Source organism: Hevea brasiliensis, chromosome 9 (assembly GCF_030052815.1).
Source record: "Hevea brasiliensis isolate MT/VB/25A 57/8 chromosome 9, ASM3005281v1, whole genome shotgun sequence".
Classification (NCBI taxonomy): domain Eukaryota; kingdom Viridiplantae; phylum Streptophyta; class Magnoliopsida; order Malpighiales; family Euphorbiaceae; genus Hevea; species Hevea brasiliensis.
Window position 1 is genome coordinate 87,860,440 of NC_079501.1, and position 27,507 is coordinate 87,887,946.

The 27,507-nt window shown below is 31.1% G+C and overlaps 2 protein-coding genes and 1 non-coding gene across 3 annotated transcripts; 1 reads left to right on the top strand and 2 right to left on the bottom strand.

Moving 5' to 3' along the window:
* Window positions 1–2,892: 2,892 nt before the first annotated feature.
* On the top strand, window positions 2,893–3,536 carry LOC110634241 (non-specific lipid-transfer protein 2-like). The gene has a single exon (XM_021783184.2). The coding sequence runs from the start codon at window positions 2,985–2,987 to the stop codon at window positions 3,261–3,263; it is 279 nt and encodes a 92-aa protein (XP_021638876.2). The 5' UTR covers window positions 2,893–2,984; the 3' UTR covers window positions 3,264–3,536.
* An 812-nt stretch (window positions 3,537–4,348) lies between these two features.
* On the bottom strand, window positions 4,349–10,670 carry LOC110634226 (kinesin-like protein NACK1). Its single transcript, XM_021783171.2, has 15 exons — window positions 10,498–10,670; window positions 8,738–9,110; window positions 8,528–8,617; window positions 8,332–8,432; window positions 8,037–8,153; window positions 7,869–7,950; window positions 7,715–7,782; window positions 7,561–7,620; window positions 7,353–7,477; window positions 6,800–6,998; window positions 6,599–6,709; window positions 6,418–6,510; window positions 5,393–6,346; window positions 4,955–5,274; window positions 4,349–4,852 (listed from the first exon to the last, which is right to left on the bottom strand). Exons 2-15 carry the CDS (start codon window positions 8,973–8,975, stop codon window positions 4,525–4,527), a joined length of 2,886 nt encoding a protein of 961 aa, XP_021638863.2. The 5' UTR covers window positions 8,976–9,110; window positions 10,498–10,670; the 3' UTR covers window positions 4,349–4,524.
* Window positions 10,671–26,932: 16,262 nt separating this feature from the next.
* LOC131183512 (small nucleolar RNA R71) lies at window positions 26,933–27,039 on the bottom strand. Its single transcript, XR_009151563.1, has one exon. It is a non-coding gene; the product is annotated as a small nucleolar RNA R71 (small nucleolar RNA).
* Window positions 27,040–27,507: the final 468 nt, after the last annotated feature.

Below are 27,507 nucleotides of genomic sequence, written 5' to 3' on the forward strand. Positions count from 1 at the left end.
TCCTTAAAACTGAGTGTGAATTTCAATTACGTTGACATGATGATCTATTGACTAAAATCTGAATGGTACCTTAATTTCATTTTTATAAGAGTTAAGGTGTGTTATGTGACATTTATTAAAAGTTAAAAGTGTTTTATAGGACGTTTTAAAAATTTAAAGTGTCATAAGGATTTTTCTTTTATAAATTCAGAAATAAATTTATATATTTATTATTATTTTTTTAATTTTCAATGCAGACACAATAGCTAAAGTAATAATTAATGGATTATATAGTAGGAGATAGTTTTTTCCTTTAAATTGAGAAACTTAAATTAAATAAATCACTTTCTTTTTTAAAAAAAAATTATAAGAAAAATAATAATATTTATTTTATATATATTTTATTTTATTTTATTTTATAATTTCACTCATTTTTTTTTATTCACCTTTCTTTTCTATAAAATAAGCTCTAAAGGTGGTGGAAGATCAATTATGCTTGCTATTTATGACTATAGCAATTACCAAATTATATTCAATGGGTTTGGTTGCTAGCAAGAAAATAAACATCAACCCATGCAATTGGACATTCAATACAAGAAAGTCTCCATACCCTTTTTCTTAATGTGTATAAAAAGAGGTGCAAGAATCCATCTTGACGTTAAATCGATGATATATAATCTAACTTGAAATTGAGTCATTTGAATTTAATTAATTTAAATTTTTTTTTTCAAATTTTAATATTTCAACTCAAAATACCACAATTCACAAATTTATTTAAATTTTTTTAATAATAACTTGATTCACAATTCAACACAACTAAATTTGAATTCATTAAAAAAATTAAGAATTTAAATCAAATATATTTTTTCCTTTAAAATTTTTCGAACATTAAAAGAAAATTCAACCTTCTTACAAGAAATTTTTATTTAGCCACAATTTATTATAGATTTAAAATATAAATATATGAAATTCATATATTTAATAAATCAGTATCACCATATATCTTATATTTTAAATTCATAATAAATCAAATTTAATCCTCTATTCACAACACTTATATTTGTACCAAAGGTCCCAAAACTAAATAAGCAACCATACTATATATATGTGTATAAAGGAAAGACTTTAATATTGCATAAATGATTAGCACTGAAAAAATCATGTATGCCTACATTGGAAGGAAGCAATAATTTATTTTGAAAATCATGGGTTTTAGAAAAAAATGAAAATAATGGAGACAAAAATTAAAAGAAATTGAATCTTAGATTCCCATTTTCATTTGTCCACACCAAAGTGTGAAAAAGCTCAATTTCAATTCATCTTTCTTTCGTTCCTTCTCATCATTAATTTTGTTTTCTTTGTATCTTTTCAAAATCTTGATGGAAGGAATGAAAGACTTATATTAGGCTCAACTCTTTATTTGCTCTACAAAGAGAATTTCTACAAACTCTTTCTCGGTTGCTTCCATAAATTCAAGTTTCTTAACTTTATATATACATTTGGTTTTAATCAATAGTTCACATTTTTTTAAGGAGAAAACGAAACTTTATTAAAATTAAGAAGACTTTGACAATATGTCTTATATGCTATTTAAAATATATTGTTAATGAGAATTATACATCAACAAGTACTTAACGATGTATATAAATCCGTGATGTAGAGTTTTTAATATTATTTTTACACTAATTTATGGTATTATTATGCATGATGTTATATATATTATTTATTACTTTATACGTTTAAATATATTATTTTGATGTTATTTTATTACTTTTAACATCATGTATATAAAATGATGTTAAAAAAGTATCGTTAAAATCTAGATTTGTTGTAATGTGAGTAGGAAGCTCAATCCAATTCATGATTAGAAGGGTATCCAGACCCACCCATATCGACAAAACTTATTTGTTATTGTTAGAGATATAAAAGGAGAATTCTACCATACTTTGGAAGCACATAAATTTAGTACTTGCACATAGGGATGGCAACGGATCAGATTTTTGTGGGTACTCGATTCGACCGAAATAGGAAGGGTTTGGGTAGTATATAATCGGGTTTGGGACATGTTCGGGTTTAAAATTTAATACCCGTGAAGGTTCGGGTCAGGTTCAAGTTTTATATGTTGGGTATACGTTACCCCAAATCTGTTTATACAAATATTTAATTAAATATAAAATATATGTTTTTTTAAATAATATTTATAAATTTTTATATATTTTATTTTATATAAAATAAAATTGAAATATTTTATGAAATTATTAAAATTTTAAAATATAAATTATTAATAAAAATAATTTTTTATATAGATTATTAATTAAATATATAAAATTAAACGGGTTCGGGTATTTTTCAAGTAATAATAATCGGGTTTGGGACGGATTCGAGTAGTTGAGAATAAATTTCAATCGGGTTTGGGACGGGTTCGGGTTTTGAAAATATTAATTGAATTTGGGTTTGGATAAAGTGATTTTCGTGGATACCCTACCCATTATCATCCCTGCTTTGCTTATCTAAAAATGAGTCCTTTGTAAAATTAACAATGTGGACTCATAATTATTAGTCGTTTGGTTCCTCCGTCTATTTTTTTTTTTAATTTAATCATTAGTCAAAACACTAAAATGTGATTAATGAGTGATCAAAATTTAAAGAATAATTAATGTATTTTTTTAAATATAAAAATAAATTATAATTTCACTATAATGCAGCAATTAAATAGTAATTTTCTCTTTTAATTTACATGCAGCCTTATAATTGTCGACATTTTTATAAAAATAAAAATAAAAGGAGGTCAAGAATAAAAATTTCTTCATTGTATAATCATTCTTGACTTCCTTTTCACCTTTCCTCCCTTCTATAAATAGGGAGGCTACTGAAGCCTAAAGCAGCACAACAACACCCCACCATCTCTCTCTCTCTCCCTCTCTCTCTCTCTTTCACACACACACTCTCCGACGAGTTCTTCTGTGAGTTATCTCCATTTCTTTCTTAGGTTCGAAGTGTTGAAAATGAAGACATCATATGTAGTAGTTTGCACTCTGATGGTGCTACTCCTGGCCGAGGCACAGGTAACAATTGCAGTGACATGTAGCCCAGCAGAGCTGAGCTCTTGTGTGAGTGCAATCACATCATCTTCTCCACCGTCAAAACAGTGCTGTGACAAGATCAAAGAACAGAAGCCTTGCCTTTGCCAATACCTCAAGAACCCAAACCTGAAGAAATTCATCAACACACCAAACGCCAGGAAGGTTGCTAGCACTTGTGGAACTCCATTCCCTAAGTGCTAGAAAAGATTTTCAGATGAGTCTCAAATTTCTCAGTCCTGCTTGGAGAGATTAATTAGTCTTTTTTATGTATCTTTAAATTTGGTGTGGGCATGAATATATCTAAGTGGCAGAGCACTAGTAATAATATGTTGGGTCACATGTGAATGTTGCCTAACTTTGTTCTTTGGTGTGGTTTAGTCATGTACTATTTGGAAAGGCACTGCCTGTAATGGATCTAATCAGTTGGATCATCACAATTATTATAATGTTAATCTAATTACCTGCAGTTTATTTTATATTTTACAAATTTAATTTAAGCAGACATATCATTGTATGTTGTGATTAAGCACCCAAAATCATTTAGAGTGGAGAAAGCGAATCCATATAGTCGACCCCAATTTTTTGGGATAAAGACTTAGTTGAGTTGAGTTGAGTTGTATATCATTGTATATTGTGATTAATTTAGTGAGATGATCTTGTCTCGCCCAATTGGACTCCCCACAATATAGTATAATGATTAAATATCGTCTTTGCGCAGGAGTGTAATGCGAGATGGCGGCGGGTTATCCAATGAAATAAAATATCTCATATGATTGTATTAAATCGAGAATGTCAACCGATAATCTGAATGTAAGAAAGTTATAACTGTCATATTCGGAGAGCACTAATATTTTATTTGTTCAGGCAGAGCCTAGTGAATGGCTTCTGGTGAGGTGCTAATACACCAATTTGTCATCAAATTAGTGAATGGCTACTACTGCTCAAGCTTTTGTGAATGTGTTCAGTCCATATTCTAAAGTAAGATGGCTTTGAAGTTTAACACATTAGAGCCCATAGGCCTAAATAACAACACCTATCTTTGTGTCCTTTGGCTAATTAATTAACATTTTATTGTGGTTGGGTGACATTATGCATTAACCTTCTATGCATACTACATAGCAATACATTAAAATTGGTGAGAAATTTCCATGTAGATGAACAGCAGCAATTGAAGGGTAATTTTGTTATTATATGGTATTTGGAGGCCCTTTTTAAAGATTTGGGTTCTCTCTTTACGACATCAATAATCAGAAGTGAAAAGTAATACATCACATAGAAACAAAATCAATAAATTCTTCTGTTATTGAAATGTGAAGATAATATCCAAATCATTTTCATGCAGAGTGTGCACAATAAGTCACACCATAATTTAACCAAAAATAATCTAGAATGATGGAGAAAAACTCCAAAATTCATTTTCATGTACAGAAATAGGAAATACTTACAAAGAAAAATGGATTTCTCATAAATGCAGAAGGTTTGAAATTGGGTTCCAGCCCACAATCCATGGTCTTTTATCTGTTGGTAAGGCGAAATTGAGCTCAAACATCTCCTTTGACATGTTTCCTCCTTCGCAGAAACCAACAAGCTTTGCCACTATCTCAGCACTTTCCTGTACATGCCTTGCATCATGGGGATTCGTCCACAGTTTGTTCACAAACTGCAACTTCCTCTGCTTCCCCTCAAGTGGAACATCCCATTTCATGTACAATGTATCTCTTTCCTCAACAGTTAAACGCGAGGTCAACCTCTTCGCCAGGAATTCCCTTTCACGTTTCAATGCTCTAATACTACAAAATCAACAGGAAACGAGATAAATAAAAGTCTTGTTTAAGTTATGCAACGTGCCATTTCTTGTAAATTCCTAGGCTAGAGAAAGAGAGAAAAAGAACCTTGATGACAGAGAAATTGTAGGCTCATCTCCAACACGAGCTGGGCTTGCATTGCCAATTTCTGCCAAATGCTGCTGCAGCCAAGTCAAGCGCCTAAGCTCAACTTCCATGTATATTTGATCAGCAGGATCCCCCTTGAATAACAAATAAAACTGTGTCCTATGTATGATGGATACATAGCACACATCCCATAATTCAATGATCTGCTGCCTTTGCTCCCTAAAAGTTACTTGCCAGGAAACTTGAGGTTCTGGTTCATTTATGTTCTCTTCATCCTCAAGATTATATCCAGCTGCTTCATTTGCTTCCAGCTCAAGGACCTAAAGGGAAGTTGCAGATGGAATTAATTTCTCAATCAATGGAAGATAGGAGATATATAGTTACAATGCTAATGCCAAAGGAACAAACTAAACGTTGAAATGAACTCAAATATTATACCTGGCAAACAAGTAACTGCTTTTGGTATTGCAGTTTGGCAACACGTTCCTTCAGTTCTGTCACATATGCTCTTATGCTTCTTACATTCTCCTCTGCTGCATTCTGAAACATCTTCTGCATTTTCTTCATATTAACTGAACTAGAACGTCTATAGCCTGGAGTGCCTTCCTTCGATGACACTTCTCCACCTTCTTCACTCTTCGTAGGGGTCTCTTTCTCAGACTCTGGCTGGGTCTCCGAGGATATAATGTCTTCATTCCCTGGAGCTTTATTTTCTATGTCATTTTCCAAAATTTGCCGAGAAGTTGATAGTGGTGAGCAAGGAGACCTTAAAAAGTTTTGCCTGTTGGCACCATTACTTGATGCCAAAGGAAGTATCTTTTTCTTCTTTGGTTGATTCTTAGCTTTGGAAGCTGCTTCACAGTTTGATTGTGGATTATTGCTTGGAAGAGACATTACTAATTTGTCTATAGACTTCTGAACATTTTCCAACTGCTCTTCAAGATCTGCTATAGTGCTGCCCTGTGAATGAAGTCTGGTTATCTCTTCCTTGAGGTTGGCACTGACACTTTTGTTAGGAGCTACAACACTGCCGATTTCCACTTCCTTAGGAGCTGGTTGAATGGATCGCATTTCTCTTATTTCTGCTTGCAGTTTAGCAATCGTCTCAGCTGCATCTTGGTTACCTAGTCTATGACAAGCAACCTCCTTTTGTAGGACTTCAAGAGCTCGATTAGCTTCTTCTCCAAGTTGTTCTTGAAGATGTTCTAGTTTGCGTATTTCGTGCACTAGAGTGAAAGGTGCAGTTGATGATTGCCTCATAGACTGCCTTAACATAGTTTTTCTTGTTCTATCGAAGCGGCTTAAATCCTTGCTGTCCTGTTTTGGCAACAATGCATCCGAGTAAGAGAGACACTTCTTCACTGATGGACGTGGAGATTCCAATGCGCCAGGCTGCATTCCAGTGGTTTAGAGAACAGACCAGAAAGAGAGAGAGAGAGAAAGAGAGAGAGAGAGAGAGAGACCTGTTGGTCCACTTGAATTTTTTTCCGTAACTCATCTACTTGAGATTGTGCAAGATCCCTCTGGCGTCTTAATTCTTCCATTTCCATCTCCATCTACGCACAATAAGATGATATGTAAATATGACACATTCATTAGCATCGATAAAAAATTCAACAAACTGAAACTTATATGGCAGTTCACCTGCTGAATTTTCAAGTCTTTCTCCTTGGTAGGGTCAGGAGTGCGCAGCTCTGCTTCCAGCCTGGCCACTTCCTTCTGTAGATGCTTCACCAGCTGCTTATCGGAAACAACCTGATAAAATTTTTAAAAAATGTAAGAAAAGATATTAGACTCAAATTTTTAAACTCAAATAAACAAGTCAAGAAACAAAAGGATTAATACCATGTTGACATGGGCATTGTTAGTGACTTCTTTTGCTCGTGTGGCAAAGAAGAGAGTGTTTCGAGATTGTTCAACATGGCTGAGTGCTGGACTTAAAGTACATATGATGGCAGTACGTGCATTCCCACCAAGGGAATGCTGCAAGATGCGAGTAAGCTTTGAGTCTCGGTAAGGTATATGACCGCTTCTTTTCCCCACACTGCAAAGAAAAAAAAAGGGTAAAATTTCAAGTGCAATCAAGGAACATCAGCTATTTTACATTGTTTAACGGAAAATAAACAGTCAGCAACATTAGTTATATGAATTACAAAATTTTGGTCAGGTATTTTGCGCGTGAACTTAGTTTGATGATTCTGACAGCATTTCTCAATTCCAAATCCTCCTCTTCTTTTCTCTTGTTTCATAGTGCACAGGCATTATCTTGGAATCTAGTGAAACATCTAAGAGTATGATGAAGGAATAATTATAATTGTCTACTTTAATGCAGGGTGGAGATGAAAGCAGCACATTATAAGTCCTGGTAAGAAGAAGTATGCTGATAGTAGATTCTGACCTGAGCTTTCTTATCACAGTTGTCAGCGTCATCAAACTAAGATTAATATGGCATCCTTCCCTGAGCCTGACACCATCTGCATGTGTCTGTGAGGCTCTTTCACTTCCAGCTAGGTCTACAAAGTTCTGCAAGTCATGAACCCAAGAGTATATAATCAATCACTGAGAGAAGTAACTTTTCAGTACGAGGCAATGGTTTTCAATTTTACCAGGCCTGCAACGAATGATCTCACACAATCTGAATTTTCACGGAGAGTACTTTCTATTGTCTGCAGCCACAACAAAAAGAAATTCAAATATTATTTTGCTCAGAAAAACTGTTGTCAGCGTGTATCAATAGAATGTATAATCTGTCAATCTTACCAGCCTTATAATTTGGTGTGACCGCGAACTAGTATCATTAAGGGCAGTTTCACCAACTTGCCTTTGGGCTACAATACACCAGTAATAAGTTAATCATAACATGCATTGGCAAGGAAGGTAAGCTAACTATAAATAAAGGACTTAACTAGAATACCTTCACAAATACTAATCAGATGCCTTAAATGCTGGTCATTATTTGCTGTTTCTTCTACCAACTTCTCAACCACAGTGCCTTTCTGCATGTGGGAATGACCAAGATTCACTCTATGAGAGAAGCCTTCAGAAAAAGAATAATTAGAAATCTACACTTAATAGAGTATACCTCTGGGTCATCAAGAAGCTTGAGATTTCTACCAGATTCTGAATTCAGCAGGTCCCTGACATTTTCATTATAAATTTCTAGTCCAGAAATCTTAATAGTAAAATCCCTCTCTGGGGTCTGCAGCCAGGCAAAAAATGAAAGATCAGTTAAAATAAACCGCCTTCGGATGTGTGTGTGTGTGTGTGTGTGTTTGTGTGTGCGTGTGTGTTTCAAAGAATTAAAAGTAAAGTTTATACATTGTAGTCTACTAGTGAATAACATAAAACAAACAATATCAGATTCGGATAAAGCTTACATTCATTATATGCTTATAGATGTCATTAACAGCTTTCTCAGTTATTCCTCTCATCGTATATGTCTTCCCACTGCTAGTCTGCCCATATGCAAATATGGTTGCTGCAATATAAAATATGAATTAATTTGTTCCACATAATCAAACATAACGCTTAAATGACATAACCAGATGCACAGATGTGTAGTTTATGCATTACCATTTATGCCCATCAAAGCAGACAAAGCAACATTCTTTACTCCATCCTCATATACAGTTTCAGTTAAACAAGTGGGACCAAAAACTTTATCTGAAAAAACAAAAACCTTAACAGCTTTATTCATATGACAGAAGAAACATAGAAGACTAATATTGTAAATCAAACATCAAAATTGTAAATATAAAGGACCATTATTTTCAGATAATTTACCAAATGTGAATGGGGCCTGTTGAGCTGTACGTTCCTGAGTTGGTGGCTTAAATACAATGGTGCGATCATCAACACACTCCCATGCTACTTGGTCTTTGGCTAACTGCTCTTTTTTGCTTAGAGGTCTTAATCGTACGGTAACTACAATCTTCTCTTCCTTTGTTTTGGGACCTCCAGGAGTTGACGCTGGTGTCCTATCAATCTTAGAAGCCGGAGTTCCTGGAGTTCTGACTGTCATCTTTATAATACAATCTACGCTTACCCTCTATATAAATTTAGAAGAGACAGTAGCACAAGCTTATGCTTCCGCAGGAGAGGCTATGAAATTAATGTCTTGTTTCTCTTGGTGTGGAAATTGCAGAAATATCAGTTGCTGCCAAATCCATTATTATCCACAAACAAGATATCAGAGGTCAGTCAACAACAGGAAACAAAATAAGACATGCTGGACTTCAAAATTCAAATACCTTTGATAATAAACAAGTAACTGTTATATTTGTTCTTTGAATAACAAGAGCTACAGTTTAATTTATTTAGCTTTCCCATAGGAAAATAGCAACTACAGCTTTACACATGACGCTTTACCAAATATTTGTCTTTCTAAACCATGAAATGAACATTCCTGAGACTCTGCCACTGATGAACTAATCTATACTAAGCACCTAAACTCATTTCACATTCAACCAAACAACATGATCAGAACCAGAAAGTTGATGAGCATATTTGCTCCTGTCAAAACAAATAACACAGAACTTATTCTCAAACTTGCATGTGCTCCAGTAGCACCAACAAGAACTCAAAACAATGCCACAGTTCAACTTCACAGTTCTGTAGCACTTGAGAATGTAACAACCAAAATATGCGAATAATAAGCAACACCAAAAAATTGCATGCAATTCATCGCACAATTATGAAGTCCAGATTATAGCTGTACATCTTTCCTTCAATTATTGGCCTCTAAGAAACATAGTGATAAAGTTGACTCAGTTTCATTATCGAAGTAAAATCTATACACACACGCAGAAACGCGAAGCGGCAACGAAGATGAGGACCCAATTCCTTCCTCTTGATTTGGTGCCTCTTGTCGTATACCCTTTCAGTTAAGATTACTAGAACCCAATTCCTTCCTCTTGATTTGGTGCCTCTTTTCATATTCCCTTTCAATTTAGATTGTTAACTGTAACCTAACTTTATGCGTAGAATTGCTTACAAGTTGCATCAACTAATTTAATGAAGTTACAAAGGGGAATCACATAACAGTTTATTTCAATTTCTCTTTATCTTAAATTTCCCCCAAAATAATTTAGGAAAATGAGAAGCAAAACGGAAAAGGGCCTCCTCCTCCCATTATTCTGCTCCTTTTCAATTTTGATCCACATTCAGCAATCGACACAATTTCTCAGATATAGCAATTACATTAATCAAAATCTACTTAAATTGCCAAAAAAAGCTCCAAGAAGAGTTTCATACAATGAATGCAACTGCACTTTGTGATCTAAAACTTATCTAAACCTTCCAAGTTTCAAAGGATAAAAAAATTAAGCAAAAAAGGAAAGTTGAGGAAAACCCTCCACAATTTATTCATAATCTACAAATACAAAGACAGATTAGAGAGAAAAGCAATTAACATTCCATTTTAGGGTAATGCAATCCAATTATACAAGGAAGGTAGACGAAGAACAGAGTTTGCTTCCATTTCTAACAATTTAAAGCTCCAATTACAAGGAAATAAATTAAAAGAAAAGGGAAACAATACTCACAGAAATCTCAAGCCGAGATCTCTCAGGATAAACAAGCAGATCCGCACAGCAAGCTACAGAAAGAGCGAATAAACTAGAAAGAAGTAGAGAGAGAAAGGAACGTTAGAGATAGAACGATTTGCAGGACAGGACTCGAAGAAGAGTAGTGAGTGTGCTTTGTTTGTGAATTGGGCGTTTGCGACCAATGGCATTTGAATTCGAGTCTTAACGGCTAGTTTCTCTTTTTTCTTTTTTCTTTTTTTTTCTCATTCATCTGGAAATTTATTTAATTATTTATTTTAATGTTAAATTTTTTTTTTGTCGCCGATTCATTATTAGCGTGCGTTTCGCGAATTAATCGTCGAGGAAGCGAGACCGGGTTCCAAAGTTTTTGAAAACTGGGGTTTTTATTGAGAGAAATTTTAAAACACTGATAATTTTAATATAAAATAATTATAAATAGTAATTAGTTATAATTATTTGTATAAATTAAATATAATATAATTTATTAATGCATCATATTATATTATATTGTATGATATATAATTTTTATTATTAATATATTTAAAAAGATAGTTATTATATGATAGTTTTTTTTAATTGGTTTATTTAAGTTTTTTTTTTTCTTAATTTTCTTCAGAAAAGGGGATTTTGCAGAGGGCCTCCTGGAGTTGGCTTTTTCCATTTTTTCAAAGTGGGCTTTCTCCACGAGTTTTCAAATTCAATACGGCAAAATAGAATACAGAGCTTCATATCGGCGCGTGAGTTGCATTACATGGTTTAGTTTAAAATTAAAATTAAAATTAAAATTGAAATTAATTTAATATAAAATTACAATTAATGAAATTAATTTTGATTCTAAATTAAAATTTTATTTTTAAAAATCATTTTTTAATTATTTGTTGCTTTCAATTTTTTATTTTTTTGTATTTTTTAAAAATAATAATACTCTTTTTTCAAAAAAAAAATAAAGATTAATTTTCCTTAAAATATAAAAATTAATTCATAACATTTTATTAGAGGATGTATGCACACCAATAATACTAAATAATTTCTCATTATTAAAGATAATTAAATAAATATGTAATTGTTAATTTTAGTGTTTGATTTAACTAATTGATAGTCATTAAACATATAAAAAGCTGAACTAATATATTTAATAAATCTATTAAAAAGGAAACTAATACCTGATAAAGTCGAATGTATTTTCTATTAACTCTATAACGATAGCTATTTATGAATTTTCGTATAATTTTTTATTATTCAATAAAAATACCCTTAATCTTAATCTTAATTCAATTAATTCTTATATTTTTAATATTAGCATCGATTTTTTTCCTTTTTTTTTTTTTACAATATTGTCATTCACAACGTTATGTTATGTTATGTTATATATTAGGGTTGAGCAGAATTCGGTTCAAACTGAAAAATCGAACCGAACAGAGTCAATTCGGTTCAATCGGTTCGATTTTAAAATTTAATCGGTTCGGTTCGGTTTTACATTATAAAAATTTTAGTTATTTCAGTTCAGTTTGGTTTTGAAGAGAAAAAAATCGATTAAACCGAACCGAATCGAATAGTAATTTATACAGTCAAATTGAACTAAATCAAACCGAATTGATTTTTGAATTAATTTATTTTTATGAAAAATTTATGAATTATATTTAATTATATATATATTAATTGTTTAATTTCATTGATTAATGGTTATTAGGTTCAAACCAAAGTTAAAATTAGACCAAATAACTTGAAAATCAAGTCTAAATTAAAAAATCAATCAAAAATCAAACCGATCGGTTTAAACCGAACCTAACTGAAATAGAGCGGTTCGGTTAGATTCGGCTTTTCACCCATTTCGGTTCGATTCGGTTTCTAAAATTTAAGGTTCGATTTTTATAATTTAATTCGGTTCGGTTCGATTCGGTTCGGTTTGAACTGAATGCTCACCCCTATTATATATGTTAGTATACTCTAATTTTATTAAAGTATATATATTTTTATTTTTATTAATGATATAAAATACAAAATATTTATTTATTATAAAAATCATTCATTTACGTGTAAAATTTAAAATTTTAAGATTATTTTTTTAATATAATTACTGTAATTACTGTATTGTTTTAAGGAAAAAAATATAATTACTGTATTATTTATAATTACATTTTAAAATTTTATTTAATTTTTATTTATTAATAAAACAAAATTACATAAATATAATAAAATAATAATATTATATTTATTTTAATAACAAATAAATCATAGGATATAATAAATTAATAAGTATATATTTATTTTAATAATAAAATAAATAATATAATATAATAAAGTAATAATTTTATATTTATTATAATAATAAAATAAATTATATAATATATCAATTAGTTAAACTAAAAATGCTCTTAATTAATTCTGCTTTTTTTTATGAAGTGGCCAACTGGGATTTTTGTCTAAAATGGTTATAAACCAGCTAAATGCCAATTCATTACACAATATATTTATAATTTTATTGTATAATTTTTAAATGATTAAAAATTTTAAAAATAAAAATTATTTATAAAAGTTTAAGAATTAAACTAAATATTAATCAAATATATATAATATTCTCATCAAATACAAGTATTTGATATTAACAAAATTATTTATAATTATAAAAATTGAATATGATTATATTTTTATATTCTCGTCTTAGTTTGAATGAAAATATTTTAATTAATTATAATAAAATATGCTAAGAACTTTTTTTTAAAAAAAATTTAGATAAATATATGCATATTATGAGATGTATGAATAATAAATAAAAAAATTATTATTTTTATCTTTTATTAAAAAAAGTAATATAATAATCTTTAAACAACATAATTTTATCGCATGAACATTGAGTTTTGATAATCAACCATTAAAGAAAATAATCATTTAAATCATAAAATGTCACGACCCAAAATTCTGAATCGTGACCGGCGCATAATTTAAGTATTCTTAAATCATGTAAGCCTTATCAGAGTATCTTAAATGAATATATTATCACTTACTAATTTCAAAAATAGACAAAATCCAAATAAACAAAATACTGAATAAACATCATAAATATCCCATAGATAAACTGCGGAATCTCTACAGATTTCAATAAAAACTTAAACTGTTCAATAAACTAAACTAATTATTAGCCCGAGAAAACATGAATTCGGGCATACCATGAGAACAAATCAAAGTTGTCCCTCTCCAGAAAATGGACTGAATATTTGGATCAGTTGCAGAATTCTACTGATCTGAAACAGATAACAGACAAAGAAAACGTGGTTTAAGCTAGATGCTCAGTGAATGATAATTATATATATATATAAATCTAAATTGAAGGTTACTATCCACAGTAATCATGATCAACCCAATTCAATACCAATGGTCAAAGAAAAAAAAAATTTCTAGAGTAGTTGTAACAAATCGAGGAAAGAAATAAAATCAATTCACCCATTATTGAATAAAGAATGAGAATTTTTACCTTGAAAACAGAATAGAAGGTGATGAATAGAGAAGTAAAAATTTAGAGATTCTCTGCACACATCAGATTATAAATAGTAAATTTATATATATATATATATATATATATATATATACATAAATAATAATTTAAAACATAATGAAAATACATGTTAAGAGTATTTGATAGAAAAAAGAGGTGACAAACAGGTTTTGAGAGCAAAGTTTAGCAGAAGAGATGATTAGGGTATATATATATATATTTCAAGAGTTCTATTAGGTGTAGAATGGGATAAGAGTTATTATTGAACTGGGTTGTTCAGATTGCAGATATATATTTAATTTCAAAAATAATATATATATCTAAAAATAAATAAGCAAACCATCCAATAAAATATATATATTTTTTATAAATATATTAAATTATTGTAAGCTAATTAAAATAAAATAATAATAAATAATAAATATATATGGGTTCCCACATACTTCCCCCCTTAAAAAAAATTCGGTCCCCGAATTTGAATAGACAAAATTCTAACCTGAAGAATCAAATAAGTGAGGATATTTGGCTCGCATTTCAGATTCTGCCTCCCATGTGGCCTCACTACTTGAGTGATTATGCCACAAGACTTTGATCAAAGCCACTTCCTTAGATCGGAGTTTCCTAATTTGTCGATCTAAAATCTTTACTGGTTGCTCCTCATATGACATATCATCCCTAAATTGCATGGTTTGAGGTTGTAAAACATGAGATGGATCTGGTACATACTTCATAAGCATAGAAATATGAAAAACTGGATGTACATGTGTAAAACCAGGTGGAAGGGCTAAACGGTAAGCAACTGCTCCAATTCTCTCCAAAATTTCAAATGGACCAACAAAATGAGGGCTAAGCTTCCCTTTCTTCCCAAACCTCATGATTCCTTTCATAGGGAAAACTCTCAGAAATACATGATCACCAATCATAAATTCTACATCTTTACGCCTAGGGTCAGCATAACTTCTTTGTCGACTTTGAGTAGTCAAAAGTCGATCACGAATTAGTCGAACCTTCTCTGAAGTTAATTGTATCAACTCTGGTCTAGTAAGCCTTCTTTCTCCAACTTCATCCCAACAAACCGGTGACCTACACTTTCGACCATATAATGCCTCATATGGAGCCATCTCTATACTTGCCTAATAACTGTTATTATAAGCAAACTCCACTAAAGGCAAATGATGATCCCAACAGCCACCAAAATCCATAACGCATGCAAGAAGCATGTCCTCTAATGTCTGTATGGTCCTTTCTGACTGTCTATCCGTCTGAGGGTGAAAAGTGGTACTAAAGTCTACTCGTGTTCCTAAAGCTTCTTGGAATTTCTTCCAAAATCGAGAAGTAAACTGAGTACCACGATCAGAGACAATGGAAACTGGAACTCCATGAAGACTAACAATCTTGTTTATATACAACTGTGCAAGTTTAGCAAAGTCATATGTAGTCTTCACAGGAAGGAAATGAGCAGATATTGTCAAATCTGTCCACTATCACTCAGATTGCATTGTAACCACCTCGTGTACTAGGTAAACCCACAATAAAGTCCATGGCAATATGCTCCCACTTCCACTCGGGAATAGGCAATGGCTGAAGTAACCCAGATGGCCTCTGATGTTCTGCCTTAACCTGCTGACAAGTCAAACATTTAGCAACAAAGTTTGCAACATCCCTCTTCATGCCACCCCACCAATAATGCTCCCTTAAATCACGGTACATCTTAGTTGAACCTGGGTGTACTGTGTAAGCAGAATGGTGTGCCTCCTCCATGATTTCTCTTCTCAACTCATCAACATTGGGGACACAAAGTCTAGTGCCATTACGAAGAACTCCATCATCATTCAACATGAACCCTTGAGCTTGGCCTTGATGAATACTATCTATAATCACACACAGCTGAGAATCCCTCTTCTGAGCAGCCTTAATTCGATCAATCAAGATAGGCCTAACTCGAAAATGTGCTAAGAATGATCTAGCTATGATTTCAAACTCTACTCCCTGATCTAGCAACCCATGTAATTCACCGATCAGAGGCCTCTTCTTGGTAGATATATGGGCTAAACTACCAGAAGACTTCCTGCTTAGAGCATCAGCCACTACATTAACTTTTCCAGGGTGATACTGTATGGTGCAATCATAATCCTTCAGCAATTCTACCCATCTCCTTTGCCTAAGATTAAGATCACGTTGGTCAAAAATGTATTTGAGACTTTGGTAGTCAGTGAAGATTTCACAAGTCTCACCATACAGATAGTGCCTCCAGATTTTTAAAGCAAAAATTACTGCAGCCATTTCCAAATCATGAGTTGGATAATTCTGCTCGTGCCTTTTCAACTGACGAGAAGCATATGCAATAACCCGTCCATGTTGCATCAAAACACATCCTAAACCAATCCTAGAAGCATCACAATATACTACATAACCCCCTGATCCGAATGGAAGGGCTAACACTGGTGCTGTAGTTAAACGAGTCTTAAGCTCCTGAAAACTTTTTTCACAAGCCTCAGACCACTGAAATTTTACATTCTTCTGTGTCAACTTAGTTAAAGGTGCTGCAATACGAGAGAAGTCTTGAACAAACCGTCTATAATACCCTGCTAAACCTAAGAAACTACGAATCTTTGATACAATTATGGGTCTAGGCCAATGAAGCACTGCCTCAACTTTCTTCTTATCAATGCATACCCCATCCTTAGATACTGTATGGCCTATGAAAGCCACAATATCTAACCAAAACTCACATTTTGAGAACTTGGCATATAACTTGTGTTCTCGTAAGGTCTGAAAGATAATTCTCAAATGCTGCTCATGCTCCTCCTTACTCTTTGAGTACACTAGAATGTCATCGATGAACACTATAACAAATTGATCTAAGAAAGGCTTGAAAACTCTATTCATGAGATCCAAAAAGCGACTGGAGCATTGGTAAGACCAAAAGACATTACAAGAAATTCATAGTGTCCATACCTAGTCCTAAAGGCCGTCTTGAGTATGTCTTCTTTCTTAACCCTCAATTGATGATACCCAGATCAAAGATTAATCTTGGAAAAATACTTTGCACCTTGAAGTTGGTCAAACAGGTCATCTATGCGTGGAAGAGGATACTTATTACGCACAGTTACCTTATTCAATTGCCTATAATCAATGCACATTCTCAAAGACCCATCCTTCTTCCGTACAAATAACACAGGAGCACCCCATGGAGAAACACTAGGGTGAATAAACCCCTTATCTAGTAGGTCTTGTAGTTGCTCCTTCAACTTCTTAAGTTCTGCGGGTGCCATACGATAAGGTGGCATAGATATGGGCCTGGGCCTGTGAACTAAGTCTATACCAAACTCTACCTCTCGCTCCGGGGGTAAACCTGATAAATCTTCTGGAAACACATAAGGAAACTCCTTAACCACTGCAACATTCTCCAAACTTGTACCTTCTATCTGAACATCTCTAACATAAGATAGATACCCTTTACACCTCTTTCGCAATAATCGTCTAGCACTCACTATGGAGATAAGATTACTAGAGGCTATACTGCGATCTCCCTGAAATTGAAATTCTGCCTCCCCAGGAATTTTAAAGAGTATAACTTTATTATGACAATCCAATGAAACGTGATAAGTGGCTAACCAATCCATGCCTAAAATCACATCAAACTCAAACATATCTAAAGAAACAAGATCTGTAGCTAATTCCCTATCTCCAATGTGAACTATACATCCCCTATACACCATATAAGTGTCTATTGCATCCTCCATAGGTGTTGATACAGATAAAGGATACTCTAACAAAGTAGGTGGTGTACTAAATCTTATGGAAAAGTATGGAGAAACAAAGGAATGACTGGAACCAGGATCAAACAGTACTCTAGCATCAAATGAGCAAACAGGAAGTGTACCTGTCACTACTGCATTAGATGCCTGAGCATCCTGTTGAGTTAAAGCAAAAATCCTAGCTTGACCTCTACCACCAGATGCCTCTACCACCCTGACCGCGACCACCAAAACCCTGACTTCTACCACTATACTGTGAAACTGGTTGAGCCTGAGAGGGAGTAGAATGTGTTGCTTGACCAGCACCTTGAGTTGTCTCACTAGTAGGACAGTCCTGTCTACGGTGTCCCAGTTGTCCACAACCAAAGCATGCTCCAATGACCCAATGACAAGTGCCCTTATGTGGCTTACCACAATGCTGACAAGGAGTGGTAATAGGCTCAGTGCTAATCTGGTTATACCGAGCATTCCCTGCATGTGTCCTCTGCTCATGTCCCTGACCAACTCCAGATTGATGTGCCCTATTGCCAACTGTAGACTGAGAACCCAGCTTATTATCCTGATAAGAACCCTGATGACTCTGTCCTCTATTAAATTGATTACCTTGACTATCTTTCTTAAATCATTTGCGCTGCTCACGAGCCCAACGTTCATCATCATACATCTCCATCTGTCTAGCCCGATCAACCACCTCCTCATATTTAGGTAGTCGTAAAGGAGCTACACGATCAATTAGCCTATCTCGTAAGCCCCTTTCAAACCTACGAGCCTTCTTCTCCTTATTTGGAATCAAGTGTTTACCAAAGCGGGATAGTTTGGTAAACTTCATCTCATACTCTGTAACTGTCATTTTACCTTGCTTCAAGGTTTCAAACTCCAAAGCCTTAGCCTCTTGAACACTAGGAGGGAGAAATCGCTCTAAGAAGAGAGAGTGAAACTCAGGCCAGAGGATAGAACCTTCAGGTCGCCCATTCTTCTTAGAGATATACCACTCACGAGCAACTCCCTTAAGCTGATTTCCCGCCAACATCACCATCCTAGCACTACTGCAACCCATAGTGTCATAATACCTCTCCATGTCATCTAGAAAATCTAAGGGATCAGCTAATGCATCCTCTCCAGTGAACTCCTTTGGTTTTAGTTTGAGAAAGTCTGTAGAGTCAAGGAATCGAGCCCTATCTTGAGCTGGTGCTGAAATAGAGCCAATCACTGGTTACTGTGGTTGAGTTGTAAGGTACTCAGCTATAGCATTAACAGCACGATTCACTGCATGCAATCCCGCTGCCAGATCTACCACAGTAACTTGACCAGCCCTAGGTGCTTGAGCTGCAGTAGCTAATTGGAATGGTTGTGCTCCAGTCTTAGCCATAGGCGTCTGTTCAGATGTCTGATTAATAGTTTGAGGTGGTACCTCCCCTGTTGGATCAAGGTTTGCACCATTAAGACATTTGGCCTAGTTCTCCTCTTACGTCTAACAGACCCAGGCACCTATTCATTTTAATAAACAAGCATTAAATTTGAAAATGTGAGCCAAATTAAGACAGGTGAGAAGGTACGAAGGACACAGACATCTAAAGCAATGATAAACTGAAAAGACGTTAAGGATCCTATGCTCCGCAAGTTTACTAGACCTCAACCGAGCTCTGATACCAACTTTGTCACGACCCAAAATTCTAAACCGTGACCGGCGCATAATTTAAGTATTCTTAAATCATGCAAGTCTTATCAGAGTATCTTGAATGAATATATTGTCACTTACTAATCCCAAAAATAGACAAAATCCAAATAAATAAAATGCTGAATAAACATCATAAATATCCCATAGATAAACTGCGGAGTCTCTACATATTTCAATAAAAACTTAAACTGTTCAATAAACTAAACTAATTATTAGCCCGAGGAAACATGAATTCGGGCATACCATGAGAACAAATCAAAGTTGTCCCTCTCCAGAAAATGGACTGAATATTTGGATCAGCTGCTGAATTCAACTGATCTGAAACAGATAACAGAAAGAGAAAACGTGGTTTGAGCTAGATGCTCAGTGAATGATAATATTATATATATATATATATATATATATATATTGAAGGTTACTATCTGACAGTAATCATGATCAACCCAATTCAATACCAATGGCAAAGAAAAAAAATAAATTTATAGAGTAGTTGTAACAAATCGAGGAAAGAAAATAAAATCAAATTCACCCATTATTAAATAAAGAATGAGAATTTTTACATTGAAAACAGAATCGAAGGTGATGAATAGAGAAGTAAAAATTTAGGGATTCTCTGCACACATCAGATTATAAATAATATATATATATATATGTACATAAATAATAATTTAAAAGATAATGAAAATACATGTTGAGAGTATTTGATAGAAAAAGGAGGTGACAAACAGGTTTTGAGAGCAAAGTTTAGCAGAAGAGACGATTAGGGTATATATATATATATATATTTCAAGAGTTCTATTAGGTGTAGAATGGGATAAAAGTTATTATTAAATTGGGTTGTTCAGATTGCAGATATATATTTAATTTCAAAAATAATATATATATCTAAAAATAAATAAGCAAATCATCCAATAAAATATATATATTTTTTATAAATATATTAAATTATTGTAAGCTAATTAAAATAAAATAATAATAAATAATAAATATATATGGGTTCCCACATAAAAAATTAAGATAGTAATGATAATAATAGGGATGAGCATTATTCGGTTTAAACTGAATAAATCGAATCGAACCTCCTTAATTCGATAATTCAGTTCGATTTTATATTATAAAAATTTTGATTATTTCGGTTCAGTTCGATTTTAAAGAGAAAAATTTTATTAAACCGAACCGAACTGAATAGGTTTATTGATTTTTTAATTGATTTATTTTTATGGAGAATTTATGAATTATATGTAATTTTGTATATATAAATTGTTTAATTTAATTGATTAATGGTTATTAGGTTTAAACCAAGATCAAAATCAAATTAAAAAATCAATCAAAAATCAAAACCGATTAGTTTGAACCGAACCGAACCAAAATAGAGCGATTCAGTTCTATTCAGTTTTTCATCCATTTCGATTCGGTTCAATTTCTAAAATACGTAATTCAATTTTCATGATTTGATTCGATTCGGTTTGATTCGATTTGAATCGAATGCTCACCCCTATATGATAATAATAATAATAATTACTATTATTATTAATTAAAAAAATTAAATTTAATATAAAAAATTATAATTATTAATTATAAAAAAAAAATTATGGAAGATGCTACATAGCAACACTGTGAAAATAATACCATATGAGATTCTGAAACTCTTAATAAACAAATTTGAAACACTTTCAAACTTTTAGATATTGCAACTAAGTACACTTCTTTTTCACCATAAATTGACCAACTTATAAAGCATACGATTATGAGAAATTATATACTACTACGGTAATTTCATATAGACGTACCTATATGAAATGACAAACTAATGGATAATTTACAAATAAGTAAAAGTAGTTATTTAATCTGAAAAAAAAAAGTATAACTATCTATAAAATAAAGAGATAAAGACAAGTGAAAATAATTATTTTTTGCTTGCATGTAAATCACTTATTAGTTCGCTATTCTATGTACATCTGCTTACATGGAATTACGATGATACTATAAAATTTCTCTAAGATTACGATGATACTATCAATTCTTATTAATATTTTTACAATTTGAATCCATCCTAAATTCACACTAAAATTTATTTTTAATTACTTGAATCCATCCTAAATCTGATTATTATTACTCAAAAACACCCGAATCTATTTAATTTTATATATTTTAATTAATAATTTACATAAAATTTATTTTATTAATAATTTTTATTTTAAAAATTTAATAATTCCATAAAATATTTAAATTCTATTTTATATAAAATAAAATATACAAAATTTATAAATATTATTATAAAAAATATATTTATATTTAATTAAGTATTTATATAAATAAATTCGATAATGGATACTTAACATCCAAAATCTGAACCCGTCACGATATTGAAACCCAAACCCGTCCTATCAGGATTTAATTAAATTGAAAACCCATAAATATTCAACCCATTGTCGTCCCTACACAAAATGAAAAAGGGTAAAACTTTTATAATACATACCAAATTATGAATGAGAGACGAGCTTATAAACTAATAAAAATGTCTTTAGCTATAAATATTAAATAATATAAATTAAAATTTTATTTATTATAAATTTTATTTTAAAAATAATTTTACATACATGAAAAATTCTATTAAAATTTTTAATATAGAATTAAAAATCCTAAATCAATAACAATTCCTAAACCTTTGCAATCAATTAAATAGTTGTTATATTAACAATCCGTCAATCTCATTTTACAAAGCACAACTATTTTATTTATTTATTAACAAATAAATTACTTAAAAGATAAATAAAATCCAATAAGTTGATTGGATTGAATAAAAAAGGCTAATTTTTGGATAAATATAACGTTTAATACATTAACATCAATCAAATAAATTTTTCATTAAACTTTTTTGAGTTAACTTATTTTATATGAGATGAAGAATTTGTGAATTGGTAAATTAATAATAATTTAGATTAAAATTTTTTCAAATTATCTATGAACTGAATAAACAAATTTTCAAAAGGTTCATTATAAAAAAAATCACTAAAAAAATAACCAGTTTCGCAATCGATTTGTGATTTATTTTTTTTAAAAGAATAATTATTTTTAAAAATTTAACAATCAATTCAAAAATTAGTTGTTATTGCTAATCTATAGTATAAAAACTTTAAATATATTATTTACAACTAATTTTAAAATCAGTTGTTAAATTAAATAATTATTTTAATTAGCTATAAAGTTAACAATTGATTTTCAATTGATTGCTATTAGCAATCGATTTGCAATAAGTTGAAAAATCGATTTCTATTAACAATCGATTTGTAAATCAAATGTTAAATTTAGAGTTTTTTTGAAAGGCTCTAAATTTGTAATTAACTTCTTGTTAGTTATTATTAACAATCGATTTTTTTAATTAATTGCAAATCGATTGTTAAATTTTTTTTTTCAAAAAACTTTTTGCCTCTTTTTTTTTTTTCATTTTTAGGATTTGCAATCAATTTACAAATCATTTGCTAATAATAACAGATTAAAATCATTTGCTATTAGTAACTTATTTATTCTCTAAAAAATTTTTGCTCTTTTTTTGAATTTTTTTTATTGGCAATCGATTCATAAATCGATTGCTAACAGTGATCGATTTTTGTAATCGATTGCAAAATTTTTCCCTTAAAATTTTCCAACCAATTTTTTAAAAAAGTTAGCAACCAACAATTGATCACTAAAAATCAGTTGTTAATTCACTTATATAAATCACTACTCATTTTCTTTCGCTATTAGTTATTTTTTTCTTTTTTTTTTTCTCGTTTTCTTTCATGTTCTTCATCATTTTTCTCATTCTCATATATTTTAATCATCATTTTTTCCTTTTTAATCTATTTTCCTCATCATCTTTTACTTTTTATTTATTTTTATCATTTTTTATCTATTTTTTTCATCTTTTTCTTTTTATATATTTTCTTCTTTATCATCTATTGGCAATTGAATTGAGAATTGATTGCAACAACAACTAATTTTTGTAACGAATTAGTTGTAAAATTTTTTTCTCAGAAATTTCCACCCAATTTTTTTTTAAAAAATAGCAACCGATAATCACTTATTAAAATTGATTTATAATTCACTTATATAAACTACTATTTATTTTCTTTTTTTACTACTCTTTTTTTTTCATCTCTCTTTCTTTTCTTTTCTCTTATTTTCTTCATTATATTTTTCATTCTCATCTATTTTATTAATTATCTTTTACTTTCTAATATATTTTCTTCATCATTTTTTTTATTTTTCTTCATCATTTTTCCTTTTTCATCAATTCTTTTATTATTTTTTTCTTATCTATTTTTTATTTATCTTTTTCTTTCTCATATAGTTTCTTCTCGTTATCTTTTTCTTTCTCATATATTTTCTTTATCATCTTTTCTTTCTTATCTTTTTTCTTCTTCGCCGTATTTTTTCTTTTTCATCATTTTTTTTCTCACCTTTTTTATTTAATTTAATTTTTTTTGACATAAAATAAAAATTGTTGTACAAATATATATTTTTTGTTAATAAATTATTTGTAATATTAATTTTTAATAATTTCTTTGTTATAATATATATATATATGGTAATTTTTTTAGCAATTTATTTTATGAATATCTTTTTATATTTAATTTTTTGTTAGTATATTTTTTAATAGTTATAATTAGTAATTTTTTAATATATTTATATTAATTTTTAGTACTAATTTTTCATTAAAATTTTTGGAAAAATTATTTATGTGAATTTTTATTTGTACATTTTTTGTTAATAAATTATTTGTAACATTAATTTTTAGTAATTTTTTTGTTATAATATATATATGGTAATTTTTTTAGCAATTTATTTTACGAATATCTTTTTATATTTAATTTTTTGTTAGTATATTTGTTAATAGTTATAATTAGTAATTTTTTAAATATTTTTGTATTAATTTTGAGTACTAATTTTTCATTAAAAATTTTTTGAAAAATTTATTTATGTGAATTTTTATTTGTTATTTTGAATTTTAATTTTTTTTTTTATAATTTTTTTAAATTAACAACCATCTTTTTAGTTATTAAATTAGTTGCAAATAGCAACTAATTTACAAAATAATTGTAAAATTATAAAAGTAAAGACATTAAATTTTTTGTAATTGATTATGTATTGGTAGCAATATCGATAGCTAGTAGCAATTGATGCATATATTTTGCATAATCATTTAGGTTTAATTTCATAGCCATTTTATTTGATTATTAGTCACTTTTAGCTAATTTCATTAGTTATTTAGTTAGTTTTTCATAATTGTCAATTTTGGATTAATTTGTAATTTTTACTTTGTTTTGTAGGAAAAATGGTGTTTTTGAAGGACTAAAAATAAATTTTGCCATTGAGGAGTGATCTCTACAGCCAAAGATGCCAAAAACAAATTTCAAAGTTGAAATATGCATTGGCCAAATTGCGCATAACTTACCGCATAAGCCATGCAGATCTGCATAAGGAGAAAAATCACTGTTCCAATACCTTTCGAATTGTGCATAAGGAGAGTGCATGGCTTATGCAGATTCACGCCCCCCTTATGCAATCTCACGGAATTGTGCATAACCTATGCGCCAAGTCATGCAGTTTCGCATAAGTGAACTGAACCAGTAAGCGCATAAGGGGTGCATGACTTATGCGATCCACTTATCTTGATCCACAAAGACTTCATTAATGAGCTGGCAGAAGATTCCTTCAGAAAATCCCTCCTTAAACACATCATTTTAGGGCTCCATGTCAGAAAATGCTATAAATAGCCTCATTTCCCATTTAAGAAAGGAAAGAAAGGAAGAAGAGAAAAAGGAGCAGGAGCAGCTGAAGAGTCACAATCATTTTCCACACCATTTCTAACCAGATTTGGGGATTTCTTTCTTTTCTTACATTTTTCCTACCTTTCTAGTGTTTAGTTTCTTATTTCTTAGCTTAGATTAAAGCTTTATTTCCTTATAAATTCAGAATATCTTGTAAACATTATGGATAGTGAGTAGTTTTATTTGATTCTGGAGTAAGGGTTGTAATATTTGAGATATTTTGCGAATTTTTATTGGGTAATCCATATTTTGTGGTCTTAATGAGTTTTATTCATTTTTTGTGTGCTTAATGACATGCTTAGTGTAGGATCCCATTAAGTGATGTTCTTAATCCATGGTTGAGGCACCAAAAGGAGAAGGCCTTGTGATAGATAATCAAGAAATTGGACTTAATTAACTTAGATCTAGAAATAGACTAAGGATTAAGAGGATTCACAGATTAATTAAAGAACCTAATGGGTCTTAATTAACTCTAACTCTACGAAAGTAGGATTAGATTGATTAAGGCACGCTTTGTCTCACTCGAAAGGGTATTCAAAGGATTTAAGAATTAATCTCCTTAAAACCCGTAAGTTCCATAAGATTGGATAACCAATTTAAAATCTCAAAATATCTCGAATATGAAATCCCGAACTCCGGAATCGCCTTTTTATCATTGTTAATTTCTAATCGAATTTAATTACTTGCCATTTTGAATATTGCCATATTTTTTTTATTTTAATTTGATGCAAATTTAGTTAAATCATTACATAGTTGAATAGATTATTGATTTTGCACATATAGATTTCATACTCCAATACCCATCAATTCATTACTTTAATTTCAAAAATAGTTCAATTTAGTCAACTTTTTATATAAAAAATTCAATCATTAACACAACTCCTCGTGGGAACGATATCTTTTCAATATTACTTGTACGACCCGTGCACTTGCGGTTGGGCCACATCAAGTTTTTGGCGCCGTTGCCGGGGAGTTGTTTGTTTAAGATTGAATTCTTGATTATTTTAGTTGTTTTTAGTTTTATTTTTGTTATCTTTTCATTTTTTTTTGTGTTTGTTTGTTCTTTTTCAGGTACTCTTAATCTTTTATGAGAAGAGCTAGAAGCACAAGTGACACATCCTTATTGTTTAATCCTAAAATTGAGAAATTTTGTAAAGCCAACAAGAAAAAAACCAGAAAAAGAAAAGAAGCTTCGAGAGAAACTGAATTAGAAGCAGACATGACTGATGAAAGAATTAGAATTGGTGGCGGTAATGCTGGAAATGGTCGAAACAATGAAAATGCAGCCCAATGTGAAGAAGTTGTAAATGCTAATTTGCCTAGGGGAAGTATGATGGATCATGCTTTTCCTCGTTTTGATGACTTGAGAGAAAGCATAGCAAGACCAAGAATTGATGCAAATAGTTACAAGATGGATTTTGGAGTTCTTCAAATGATTCAAAATTCTCAATTTGGAGGACATCCTTCTGAAAATCCACACACACATCTAAAGAAGTTTGCTATGATTTGTGACATGCAAAAACAACCTGGAGTGTCTGATGATGCAGCAAGATTGAAGCTATTCCCATTCTCTTTGAAAGATAGAGCATTGGATTGGCTTGATTCTTTACCTCACAACTCCATTACAAATTGGGAGCAACTCACTGATGCATTTCTTGCACAATATTTTCCACCTGGAAAAACTCAAGAATTGAGGAATCAAATGACAGCTTTCAGACCAAGAGAAGATGAAACTCTTTATGAATCATGGATGAGATGGAAGGAATTAGAGAGACAATGCCCACATCATGCCATTCCGAAATGGACGATAAACCAGAATTTTTACACCAATGTCACTCTTGCAATCAGAGGGATTATTGATGCTCAAACAGGAGGAGAATTTATTATGAAGCATGAAGATGAAGCTTATGAGCTATTGGAGAAAATTGCAAAGAACACTCATCTTTGGAGTAGTCCAAGAGGACCAGCTCCAACTCAAAAGAGGCAAGCTGCTGGAATGTATGATCTTGATCCATTCAACATGATTAATGCAAAGTTTGATGCACTTACAAATGTCTTGGCTAAGAAGATGGAAGATTTGAGTATGTTGGTTAGTTCATCATCATCATCTGGAAGTTCACAACAAGTTGCTTATGCAGAAGGAACTACCAGCTGTGGAGTAGACTATGGAGAGCAAGCTGCCTATGTTGGTAATTATGGAAACAAACAAATGGGGAATTCTTACTCTCAAACTTATAATCCAAATTGGAGGAATCATCCCAC